The sequence below is a fragment of the Charadrius vociferus genome, unplaced genomic scaffold, assembly GCF_000708025.1.
Source record: "Charadrius vociferus isolate BGI_N301 unplaced genomic scaffold, ASM70802v2 scaffold298, whole genome shotgun sequence".
Taxonomy (NCBI): domain Eukaryota; kingdom Metazoa; phylum Chordata; class Aves; order Charadriiformes; family Charadriidae; genus Charadrius; species Charadrius vociferus.
This window is the reverse complement of record NW_009649936.1, coordinates 4,156,944-4,169,990: the sequence shown is the minus strand read 5'-3', so window position 1 is coordinate 4,169,990 and position 13,047 is coordinate 4,156,944. Positions and strand designations below refer to the sequence as shown.

The following is a 13,047-nucleotide window of genomic DNA, read 5'->3' as shown; positions in this document are numbered from 1 at the left end:
AAAATTTGCCACTGTTACTTTCCCACACCCCCAAACATCTCTTCAACCCCCTACCCTTCCACACACGCCAGGCAGCCCCTATGCGGAGAAGACTGCTCGAGCAGTGGGTCTGGGAGTGCAACATCCCCTTGACTCCTGTTGCGATGCGGCCTTCAATGATGCAACCCCATGCCACGAGTTTCCCCAAGACTCCTACATCCACCAGGGCACGTCAGGGGTGGTGATCTCTGGTTAAGTAGCTCTTCTGCAGCCAGGGTTGGGGGCAGAAAGCCTCTCTGTGTGCCTTTGATTGTCTATGGTGAAGGCTTTGAAACCACCATGGAAATAAAATGACTCGTTGCAGGCGGGCCCCATTCATCTTCTCAAAGCCAGGAACAGTGAGCAGCAGGGCTGATTTTTCTGGGGGCTGCTGGCATCAACGGGGTGGCTGCAGGTAGGGGGAGGCAGTGGTGTGGAGCCCAGCAGCTTTCCAGGCCAGTGCTGGAGCTCAGCTCCCTCACGCCCTCAAAGAAGAAATAGCCACGAAGCCTCTGGGTTCAGGATGCAGCAGCTCAAAGGGACTTGAGGAGACCTAATGGCAACACTCAGGAGGAGCAAGAAAGTGATATTTCGCAGAACAGGTCTGAGGCACAGGGAGATCAAGGTCAAAAGTCTCCTCTCCTTGAGGGTGCCTCTCTGGAAATGCTATTTTCCACCCCTCACAACCACCCGTATCATCCCATGTTCTCAGGCACAGTTTCCATTACAGTCCATCGTGGGCACACCCACAGATCAGCCTCGAGGCTGGAGACCCAGAAAATGAGGAACATGTCACCCAGGATGTCCTTCCAAAGGTTTGTTTTCGCTCCCTTGCCTCGAGCTGCCAGGAGTAGGCTGGGACTGTGGGCAGCAAGGGCCGCAGGCAATGCAGGCTGCAGGCAGCAGGGGCTGGTTGAGCAGGCCCCATGTGTTCTGCAAGGTGAGGACCATGCTGGAGAAATAGCGTGTCATCATCTAATTAAAGACTCTTCCAAAGGGCGTAGGTGCCAGGAGTTAATTAAGCCTGCAGCCTCACTCCAGCAGTCTCAGCCTTTGAGTGCTTTAATTCCCAAATTGTTGCAATAACATGGTTCCCATGTGCCTTTTCTGAGGTGCCTTTCAGACACCAGGGGAAATCTCTCACCCAGAGGTGTCTAGCGGCACTGACCTGGACCTCTGCTGCTGGCAATGGCAAAGCCATGGGAGAGCCCGTGGGATGGTGTGCCAGCGAGGAGCTGCTAATGCCTGTGCCCAGCTTGGGGCATCGTGAGCCTGAAGTATTGGGAGCATAAGGACAAAATGGAAAGATCTGGCCAGCCTGGTTGAGTCCTGATGTGCCTGGGCTGTGACGCACCGACACTTGAGCTGATGCTGAAGCAAGGCTTCAGTCTTCAGTTTTCACCCGTGGTGAGGAGCCCTCTTACCCTTGAGGGAAGCGTCAGGAGTTTTGTGGTAGAGAAGAGAGCAATATTGGTCACCTCAAGAGGTGGCTGTGACTAATATTTACGTACACACCCACCTTCCCTGTTTTCCTACCCAGATGCGATTACACGAGGCAATATCTTTACTTTATGAAACATCGAGGCACTTGATTGCTGAGGTAGTTAGTAACTGCTACCAGGGCAATGGGTGGGTTTAATGCCCAGGTGTGTTTTAAAAGCCTGCTTTGCCCAGTGATTGACCCTTGGTTGTTAAAATACAGCAGCAATCAAAGCAATAAAACATAGCCAATCAAGTTCAGATAGGACTGAAACCCCACTCCTAGCAGAGCACAGCATCCTACCGGAGTGATAGCTGCTAAAATTGGCTGACAGAGTATTGGAGGGTACGACAACTGGTACATGCAGTAACTGAGGAGATGATGTTAATTGCGGCTGAACAGAAGGTAAAGGCTTGTGATGTGCCAGGAGTGCTATTTCAGGTATTGAGGTTTCTTATTCTGGAAATCAATTATTATTGACCAGGACAGATAAGAGAGGAGAAGATAAAAAAAAAAAAAAAGTATTAAAAAACATTAAAGGTAAGAAAGCCATCCTGACTCATAGAAAGCAGCAGGAGCTTTCAATGCATTGAGTATGAATTTTAATGCTTCCTTTACTCCATGTAATAGTGAAAGAGTGGGAAGTAAAACAAAGACTGTAGATACTATTTTCTAGATTATGAGCTGTCTCCATACATGCTTTTTAGCTTTCCATACTTGGCATTTTTACTTAAGTTTGCTAAAAGTGGATTTGTGAATCACCCACCACACTTTGATACTCATAGCAGGATGGTTGTCCTCAGCTGGTTGTTGGGTTTTTTTAAATAAAAGCACATATGCTATTCAAGTTTTCTTCTATTGCAACCTGCTGAGCTTTTCTGACCAACTTCCTTGTGTTCTAAAACAAAGCAGCCAGCCCCAGACATTTCCCAGCAATATGCAATCATTTCTGTTATTGCCTGCAGGTTTATGTTCCAAATAAAGTTGATGTCAGTTGTGCTGATGGAATACGATTGGAATGTATTTTGGAGAGACAGGAGGACAGTAATGTGCACTATTGATGGCTCCGGCACAGTATAGGAATCCTATTTGCCTAGAGTCCATTATTGTTGCAGGGACATTGGCAACATGAAGGCAGTACAGTGACATTTGGCTTGCAGCCACACTTCAGCCAGATGGGACACATGGTTTCTCCTGTGACTAGGGAAGATGGTTGACCTGCAGCTTTGAGGATAGGCAGCCCTGTTGGTACTGGGCAGAAAAGCGAGCATCTTACCCAGTCCTGTGAAGATGTCCTTACTTGGGCAGATGTCCTCAAGCCATTGCTCTTTAGCCCAGGTCTCCCTGATGATACTTTTCTGGCACTGTTGACCCACAGTCAGCAGGGAGGGACTTCATCTCCCTTCAAACCTGTCTTGACTGTCTCTGACCCACAGTCATCATCTTGCTTAGGTTCCTGCTCCTATCCCTGGGTGGCAAGCCACTGCTGGGACGTCTCTCACAGCACCTTATTCTGCATTAATGCCCAGCAATGGAAGAAATCACTGCTTAGGACAGGACCTTGCTATGGAGCATATCAGAGGCCAAAGGCAGGAGACTACAGCAATTTCTACAGCTATGGTAGTGGGCTAAGATCATGCATGCATAGGGCACAGACAGGTTTCCCCATACTCAAAAAACAAGGGATGCAGCTCCTGACGCACCTCCTTTGACAAAGAGTGGACACAGGGACTCCAATATTGCCTGGTGGTATGAGAGTCTCCTGCAAGACTGGACAACACAAGACACTCATTTGCCGGTGTCATTTCTGAAAGCAAAGGCAGAGCCAAAATCAGAGTCACAGAGACAACACACCACGTGGAAAAGGGAAACAGAGGCCTCTGCCTCAGCCTGCAGACTGATGACTAAATGCCACGAAGAAAATCAGCCACATGTAAACCCTGTTAATTGTATCTCACTTGGATTTGTGCCAGGAGGAAAAAGAATGTACGCCTCAAAAATGATGCAGCATCTGCAAACAAGTAATTTACCCTGTTTAAGAGTTAACATTGTTTCATATTTCTCTCCTTGTTACTGTTAGCAAAACTTCTACCACGTGTAGAAAAAAAATGACAGGGAAACTAGTCTTCCCTGAATGCTCAGCTTGATTATTTCAATAATTCTCCATCAAGACCAAGAAGTAGCCATTTGATTTAGGTGGGGAATGCTGTCTGCCTGCGTTGGAAAGTAACGTGAAGCAAAGTGGGGAACAGCAGAATGAATAATAACTGAGGCTTTTTGGAGTGGAAATAATATTTTGATGAAGCATGCAGTGACTGCAAAGTAGGACAGTGTGACTCGATGGGGATGTCTGGTTCCTGGCCCAGAGCTCATTTCTGTGGGGCTGGTTTCTTTCCTGGAGACAGTTCTGCATTTTTTGAAACGTCTTCCTCTAAAATAAGGGGCCACTGTCTCTTAATACATAGTATCCACCTCAGGTCAAGGACAAGGATTTAAAAAACCCTCTCAGAAAGAGTAGGGATTACAACCCCTGCTACTCCGGCCAGCTTTCCCAGTCAGAGGAGCAGTTCAATATTAAGGATCGTGATGGAGATATTACTAAGGGACCATAGTGTATATACTCAGCAACCTAGCAGCTTACAACTAATCACATAATATTTTGCTTTCAGATAGGATGGGTAAAAACACAGCCTGCAAGTCCAATTTCTGTTCTATATTTGATCCTCAGAACAGCTAATCCTCTCTGTAAACTGTAAACTGTGTCCAGAATGTTATCCTCTTCTGATCTGTTGTTGGTAATTGGGTTTTCTTCCAAGAATTTAACTCATGTTTGGTTTTTTTTACCCTAGTAAAATCCCTAAATAAATAATGCAGACATATTTTTAAAGCCAACCTATCCTCAGTTTTCAGTCCTACTTCCTTTTGCTGGTCTCAACCTGCTGTGTTCAAGACTTTTAGCGCTTGGTGATGTCTTTCATTCAGCTCAGTGAGCAATGTTCAGAGTCGGGGCTGAAAGTGCAGAGTTGAAACAACCTAATATGATAATCTTTCACTAATGAGATTGGAGGAAAGTGTGTCAGAAAACAGTCTGGTAAGACTCAGTTATGTATCTTGCAGGGACTGTGAAAATTGTTACTGCTTCTGTAATAGCACCTTTCGCTGAGGATTTCTGAATTGCTACGGCAGAAGGCTGATGTGAAATTTTTCATTGTGATGTTCCCTGTCTCTCCAGCGGTTTTTGTTGTCCATATCAAAATGAAGCAGGATGCAGAACTGTTAGATACCACTCTGTAGAAATCACTGGAAGGAATTCATATTTCTAAACATGTAAGCAAATAGGTCTTCCTCAAAAAATTGTGATAAATGACCTTATCAGTCACAGTTCCCAATATCCAACAGAAGTCTTACCTAAAACCCCACATCTAAACATCTCCCAGGTTTCTCATTCTTTGAATTCAGATACAGGCATAGCATGAGGCTAGCTATATCCAAAATACCTATTTTTTATTTCTCACACTAATTAACAGTTGATATTAGGAAAACCACGCCATTTATCTGAGCTTCAAATGCTAAGCAGCATTAAATATAGCAGGCCAGATTTACCATCTGTTTGATACAGTAGGAGCTTCTCTAAGAGAGGAACAGAGAATAAGTGTATGTGTGGGGAAGAAAGCATGAGAGCCCTCAGCTGAGAGTCTGAGCAAAAATGAAGGCTCCCCCCAGCTCTTCAAACACGTCTTCTGTTAGAAGATGAGGAGTGTGGTAGATGTTTTACTTCTAACAGCCGGAGCTCTGCAGTCCTGCTGATTCCCACTTACCTTCAGGCAGTGACGTGGCTCGACAACATTCATTTCAACACACCACCTAAATGAAATGTACAAGTGGGATTCGTCTGACTTCATAACTTCAAACATCTACAAATTTGGCATCTCATGTATGTTGCTAAGCTAGACTCCCTCTCTTGCCAGTTGAGAAAGAGGACAACTTCCAAAGGGTAAATCAGCCTACATGTCTCTCAAACCCAGTTTAAGATGGGATAAATCATCCTCTGGAGGTACCACCTGCCTCCCCTGTGATTACGGGGAAACGGTGTGACTAGTTTGGAGCAGTCATCACTAACTTTTAGATGGCTATGGTTAATGGTTAAGTGGGGTGAATCTCATTAGTTTCCTAATTACATACATTACCTTAAAATGACAAACAGGAGCTGCCAGGCAGAGCTGACGTATCAAGATCTCAAGGCACGTGGCTATATGGTAAGTTGCAATTCCCCATCCTTGAACAGAGCGCTATGGGAAAAGAGATTTTTCTCTTTTCAGGAAGGAGAAAATGTCTACAATGCACTCATACGTGTGACCCCCAGGGCAATCTTGGACATCCACTGGGAGGGACAGCATGGCAGGGGTTGGCTTTGTCACAACGAGCAAGGAAGGCTCTCATTACTTTTTAGAGTCACTGGGGCTCATAGAGGAACCCAGGTTACATTGAAGAGAGCCTCGTGCAACCTGCTGACTATACTAAAGGACATATCGCTACTATTCAGTCTTTCAGTGCTAATGATTAATGGCAGAATGTAACCAGGAACCAGCAAGGCTGGTTGTGAGAGGCTGAGCTGAAAGTTTCTTATTTTCTGCAGCAGAAATAAAAGTATTTCAACCTTTGACAGATAACAGAAATGTCTATACTCTGGTTTTACTTAACATAAAAAGGGCACACAGTTGCTGCTAATGGAGTCCTAAGTGCAATTAACCCTGTAGCACGTTAATGCATTAAGCTTGAAATGTTTCGTAAACTGGATAATAAGGATGCTTTAGCACCAAATGTCCTCACTAAATGTGAGTGAAGCTAGGCTGCTTGCTTCAAAACTACTCATGCAATTACTGTCTGACATTACCACATGCTTGATCATCTAGGACTGTCAGAAGGGTAGCATTAGTTAATGGAGTAAGGAAAAGCAGGTACGGTGAGAGGCCAGTGAAAGGCCAATTTGCAGCTCAATAGAAAGGTGATAGAAACAAAAGGGTGTTCTCTTGTTTGTATTAAGCCAAAATTGTTTGTATGTGAGTAGTGTTAGTTGCTACGGTTGGCTTGTCTGAATCCATACATAAGGCGAGCAGGAGAGCGTTAGACCTACACTCTGTCTCGGCTAACATAAGCACAAACTCTAATAACTATAATAGACTGCATGGGACTTCAGAAAGATAAACAGCAGTAAACAAGCTTTTTTGGGTGATGGCTACAGAAGAATTATGGAGCTATGCTGGAACTACAGAGCTGTGCAAGGATTATGGTTTGGCTCTCTAAATGCTCTGAGGAGCCCTTGCTGAGGAGGAAAGAGAAGGGGGAGTAGGAGAGAAAGAGGCCTCAAGTAGGAGGACATTTTCTCTCACTTTTTTAAAAGTCTGGGTTTAAGCCATTTTTACTCTTTAAGATGTTTATGTGCAGTAATGTGATGGAGTTTTAGGAACTCACTGTTCATTTCTTGCTGCTTCACAATGAGAACATCTAGCAGCCGCCTTGAATTCACCAGGGCCAGCTAAAATCAGAGAGCCCAGGTGAGCCAAGACCACTGGCCAGACTCAGGCTGTGCCACCTTGCACCTTCCCTTGCCCACAGATATCTGCCAGCACTAAGAAAATAGCTTTGATCCCACAAAAACATACTTGTGCCTCACCATGCTAAAGAAGTTTTTGGCATCGGCTTGTCCACGTGTGGGAGGAACCTGCGAATGCCAGCCAGACACAGCAGCCCCCCGAGGCGTCCATGTCTCTACTGCCCATGAACCCCTCTTCTGTGCACCCTTCCAATGGTCGGCAGTTGAAAGGGTATTGCCCTAAATCCCTTGTCCAAACAGACAGGGAAATGGGTCCATGGCCACCGCAGAGCATGTTTGCGCCGCTGTGCCAAAAGAGTCACGGGGATGCAAAAATATTTAATCGCCTTGAACTGATCATCATGCCGTTATTTTTCTGCTGTGTTTTGTTTTTAATCTGAATCCAGTTTGGCGTGTTAAAAATAGCACGGCGAGCTTTGGAAAAATCTGTTGGGTTTGCATTTATACCACAGTTGCTGTTGCTCTAATTAAAAAAAAAGCTCACATGACAGAAACGATTTCTATGCGCTCGCATTTCAATGCAATAACCACAGCACCAAAATGCAGTCTGAGCTTTGTTATGTTCATCATGGACCTAAGGCCAAGAGGAACAATGGCTGTGGATGGGTCAGTGTCCTGCTCCACAGGTCAGTACAGCAGACACCCAGAAAGTTGAACTAAATACATTTATTTGAGAAAAAAAAAAGGTAATTTCTCTGTTTGGCATCCAGAATGACTCAGTGAACCAGCTCCAAAATTCTTTACTGGCTTTCTGAAGAGGAAGAAAATACCACCCTGAGTGATTTCCTTGAATCCTTGACAAAGGCAGTGGTTCTTTTCTTTTTTCCAGTTAGCTCAGGCTCTGTACCCCTCTGACTTTCCATCCTTGTTACAAATGTGATGCTGATTAAGGCACTGGAAACAGAAATCCTCTTGAATTAAGCATTTTTCTCAGAGGAACTCCTTACAGCTCTGTGAGCAAAGCCACCACCTGTGACATTTGAAAACAAGAGCCATGAAGCCACCCATCTGGGAATATGGCCACTGGCTGGTTTGGCTCTGCTACCATTTAAATCTCAAAGGTCAAAAGAAAATGCTCGCCAGTAGTTTCTTCATGGAAAAAATTTGGGCATGGGCTGGGGAACATTTTCTGGCTGGTGGATTTTTTTAACATGAAACAGACCCTGTAGGAATTTTTTTTAAAAACACAGCCAAAGGGTTAATAACATTATGAAGGAAAATAAGACTCCCAATCCTGCTTATGTTTGGCAGAGCAAACCTCACTTCTCCACTGGCAGGTTGGGGGTTTGGGTGCTTGACCCCAGCTAGTGGCACTCCAGGAACAATGAGAAATCCTGGTCCACGATGCTGCAAGATCACCTTATCCTATATGAAACACAGTCACAGCTTCCCCCGTCCTGTCATCTTCTCCTTTGCCTGGCAGCAGACCAGGCTGTGGCAGGGGTGGGATGCAGACGTGTTTCACGGGTGCGCTAAGCCCCGGGCACGCGTGTGAAGTGCAGAGGGAGGTGCGTGTCCAGGCAAGCAGGGTATCTCTGGGTGAAAGGATCCTTAAAAAATAAATAAAGCGAGCGGTGCTTGTTTCCCCGAGATGTGCATCTCCTTTACGTAGGCACTAGACAGGAAGCACATTGTGCTGTGACTTCATTTTTCAACCAGATCTGAGAACAATTGACCTCTTTGAAGCCGGTTTGCACGGAGCCCCAGTTCAGCGCGTGGCTGTAACACTGAAAAGCCTTTGATCTTCCCTCTCCAGCAGCCTCAGCATGGCTGTCCCCTCCACCTCCTGACTTGTGTTCGGCTCTACCTCTACCAGCTTGGCAGGTGGCCACCCCATGGGAGAACCCCATCTCCTGCCCCTTGGCCAGGACACAGCTACCAGCAGCACGAAGTCTTCCCCTGGTGGACACAAAAGCCACCCTTTTGGGGATCTTAAGAACAGGTGCCTGTGTGGGGTTCCACAGTTGGCGGGCTGGCGTGGGTCATCTCATGTCCCTCCCAAAGCAAAGCCCTCGCTGCCCAAGCATGGGGTGATGCTCAGACAACTCTGCCTACTGGAGGAGAGCCCATCCCTGTGGTCTGCTTTGATGAAGACCTCTTTCTGCCTGTTCGTGCCTCTGAAAGGTCAGTTTATCAAACTGTGACAAATGGCTGGGAGTCTTTGCGGGTGCAGGTGGGATGGTGGACAAGAGGAAAAGGCAGGAGCTGAGGAAGTTGTTGAGATGAGGGCTAGGCTTCCCCAGTGTGATGTGGGAGTAACGCACAGCAGCACTGGGCTGGGCTCCCCTCTGCTCCCAGCCTCCCACCACCCTCCCACAGGAGGCTACTGGACTCCTGGGTGTGCATGGTGCTGGCTTTGCAGGTGTTGACCTCAGCCCTTCCTCTGGGATGTGCTGGCCTCAGGCACCATCCTGCCTTTACCCTCTGCTGATGGTGCCTCCTTTATTTCAACAACTACTGAGAAGGGTTTCAAAGCCAGCAAACTCTTCTCCAGCAGTCGCCGTGTTCCTTAGCCCTCCCTGCTGTGCCCCTCTTGACCTGTTGACACACAAACCTACTTAGTTTAATTCAACACTCCTGTTGCAGAGCACTTCCAAGTGCTTATCTGCAACGCGCAGGTGCCTGGGGGAGGTGGCGTGAGGCTCCCTGAGCCTGGTGCATCCCTTCGTTTACCCCAGTGACAAGGCAAAACAACTTCTCCCAAAGTCAGTAGCACGCATGGTGGCCACGCTGGTGGAAATGCAGAAGGAGGCCGTGGAAACACAGAATGACCTGTGAATAATTGCTATCACAGCTAGCGCTGTGGTGGGATGCCCAGTTCTATTGCATGAGTCTGCGGTGTCCAGCAAGCCAGTTGCAAGTTGGAGCTGAGCCCTTTCAAACTCAGCAAGCGCTGTTATAATGAAGCTCATACCTCATTACTGGGTTGATGAGTAGCTTAGCATTGATTTAATGAGTACCCTTTAGAAGCCTCCAATACTGCATTCCTTGGAAGATTAAGGGTTGCTTTTTTTTTTTTTTTTTCTTTTTTCTTTCTAATGATGTTGTTACTGTGGAGGCATGAGAATCTGAGATATGCCCTGCTTACCCCTGGGTGAACCCCATTTACACGGCATTTTTACCGCAGGAATCCTTCCAAACATTGCACAGATGGAATTTCATATCCGACAAAAGAAACAGATAACATTTATTGAGCAAAAAACCCTTAGCGCTGTCTGAGTTTGCATTTCTTGCTCAAGCGTTTGTTCCTCTTCTGTGTTTTTAGTGTCAAAATTACTCTCCAGAGACTGGTTCTGCGAATCGCTACTTTTCCTAAAAAACAGAGCAGATGACAGACGATGTGCTTTACCAACATCTATGGAAACATTCACCACCCTTTCAAAATACCAAAACATTTTTGTACTGAACAGGAAAGGTGCCAGGGAGCTCCGTACAAGCCTTGCTTTTGGGGGCTTCCAGGTGACCAACTCATTAAGCCCCAGCAAAAAAGAAGCAGCAACTTCATCTCAGCAGAGCCGGCACGTTCCTTGCCTGCCGGTACGGAGGAGCTCGTGGTGGCAGAGGGACCACTGTCACATTTAAGCCCCGAAATGGATGAAGCGGAGTAGCCTGCCGTGGGGGACCTGGCGCAGATTTGGATTCTCCAAGGGCTTGTATCTGAGGACAGGACTCTGGCAGCCGTGGTGGGTCTCCAGGGCCATGGCAGAGGGGACCATAGGCAATGGAAGCATGTGCGGTGGGACGGGACGGTAAGTATCAGCTCTCCCTCTACCTCATTTCTGTGGTCACTCATACAGCAAAGGGAAGGGAAGGGAAAGGGTATCTTTGCTGTTTCTTTTTAAAGGAGAAACAAAGGGCGAGGCTGGGTGAAATGAAAATTCAGAGAAAGGAGACGAGAGGAGAGAGATATTTGAATTTTGCAAGTCGGAGTCTACTTGCTCTTGAGCCTTGCAGCAGCTCTCTGTTACAAAAAAGGCACTTGGTTTGTGGCCAAAGAATCGCTGACAAAAAGAAGAAAAAGGCAACTTACAAAAATGCGGCGGCACTGTGTCTGTTTAAAAGCAGTGGGCTGTCAGCTCGGCAGCGTGCGAGCTCTCCCTTTCAGCCAGAACACATTTCTCCCGCAGTTTCCCCTGTGCTGTGAACCGCGGTTAAGCAAACAAGGCAGGCTAATGGAAGTGAAAGTTTTAATTAACGTTTATCGCCGTTCACGACACAACTTGGCAAAGGTGGCGGGGACCCTGCAGCTGCCCCATGGCGATGCAGCGGCACAACCCCTTTCCCAAGAGCCGGGCACCTGCCTGCCCTTCAGCGTGGTGGTAGGAAAATGCCCATCCCTAAACAACCCCCCTCCCACCACCACCCCTCCCCAGCAGGCAATCTCCAAATAACTCGGCACGCCGTGCTTTCCGGCTCCCACTGCTTGGGTGAAAACCTCTCCGCAGGCAAAACTTTGTAAACACGTCGCGACTCTACTCCGGGAGAGGAAGCCTACAGAGCTGCCAAACCGAGGGTCCCCGCACTGGCAGCAGTTCCCCGCTGGCAGCACCCGGCCCTCCCCTGCTGTCAGCCTCCCCTTCTCCTATAAATAAACAGCCGTGTACAAAGCAGAAGCCACCCAAAATCTCCCCCCTCCCCTTAAAAAGAGATTTGAAGCCCGCAAGAGCGCTGAATGCAAACACGCATTCAACTCGCGTTACAGAAATAGGTCGCACAGCAAACACAGCCCGCTGCCGCCTCCGGAGACACGACTTTGTTAAAAACAGCAAAAGTACCTTTTGAATTCTTCCATCAATATCCAAATAAATACACTTGGGCCGGTAAGTTGAGGAGGCAGATCCCATGTTGTTACAGTTGGGCTTTCACCGGACCTTTTTCCAGTGTGAAACAGAGCAGAAAATAAGGTTTATCCTACCAAAGCCGAGCCACCACTGCCTGACAGTTTGGTGTCCCCGCTCTTCTGTATCCCACTGTACTCTCATTCTGGGAAGGTCCCTCCTCTAACATGCATGCATTTTGCTGTGCCTCTGTCTCTCTCCACCACCTCCTTTTAGTTTTGCTTCCCTCCAAATCCAGCTGCCTCAGCCAGGCTCCAGATGCCGTTTGTAAGTGCCCTCTCGATTCCCATAGCAACAGCCCCTCTTGGCTTTGGGGCTGCGAGCTGCCGGGCATCCGCGTTGTGGCTCTGACCCGGGGGCTCACCAGCTCCGGTTACAGGCAAGACTGAGTGGTACTTATCCCCCCAGATGGGCTGGGGAAGTGGGGGGGGAACCTCCTTCATCAGGCTGGGGAGAGGTGTTGTTTTGTTTTGTGGTGAAATAGGACCGTAATTATTAATTAGTGCCGACCCTTCTGGTGAGCTGCCCGCACCCTGCAAGCCGTGTGACAGGCGCCCAGCTGTGCCTTGCGCTGGGGGTGTCCTTTCGGGCACCCTCCACAGCCAGGGCTCCAACCGTCTCAGCCCAAACTCGTCAGCTGGATTTCCACATCCCTCCTGTTATCATTACAAGGACAGAAAGAAAAAGCAGCAGATTTTCTTTTTTTTTCTTCTCTGCAAGCTCCAGAAGCACGAAGAAAGCGTAAAGCTCATGCTCTCGCCCAACACCCTCCGTGCCACCCCCGGAGCGAAGGAATTTGTTACTTAAGGGTACATGAAGTATCCCAGCAAAGGCGTTTTCCCATGGGAAGGCTCAGTCAAAACCCAGGAGGGAGAGCAAAGCATCCAACGGTCGATTCTCAGAGCGGGTGCCGAATGCCATCTGCTGCGTGTCTGTGCTGTGCTGCAGTGCCTGCGCCGGCAGGGAGCCGAAGCAGCAGCGGCGGTGGTGGGTGATGCTCGGTCATGGAGGGGAGAGAGCTTTGGAGGCAGCCTCTCCTCCACCCTTGCAGGGTAGAGGCCGGCTGATGGGCTTCACGGCAGCCCACGCGCTGGGAG

General features: G+C 47.9%; 1 protein-coding gene across 3 annotated transcripts in view; it reads right to left on the bottom strand.

Annotated features, from left to right (window-relative positions):
• PDE9A (phosphodiesterase 9A) overlaps positions 1-11,956 on the bottom strand; it is a 52,182-nt gene extending 40,226 nt beyond the window's left edge. For all 3 annotated transcript variants that reach the window (XM_009891344.1, XM_009891345.1, XM_009891346.1), the window contains exon 1: positions 11,888-11,956. In XM_009891344.1, the coding sequence (XP_009889646.1) occupies positions 11,888-11,956 (69 nt within the window). The remainder of the gene's footprint in view (positions 1-11,887) is intronic.
• Positions 11,957-13,047: the final 1,091 nt, after the last annotated feature.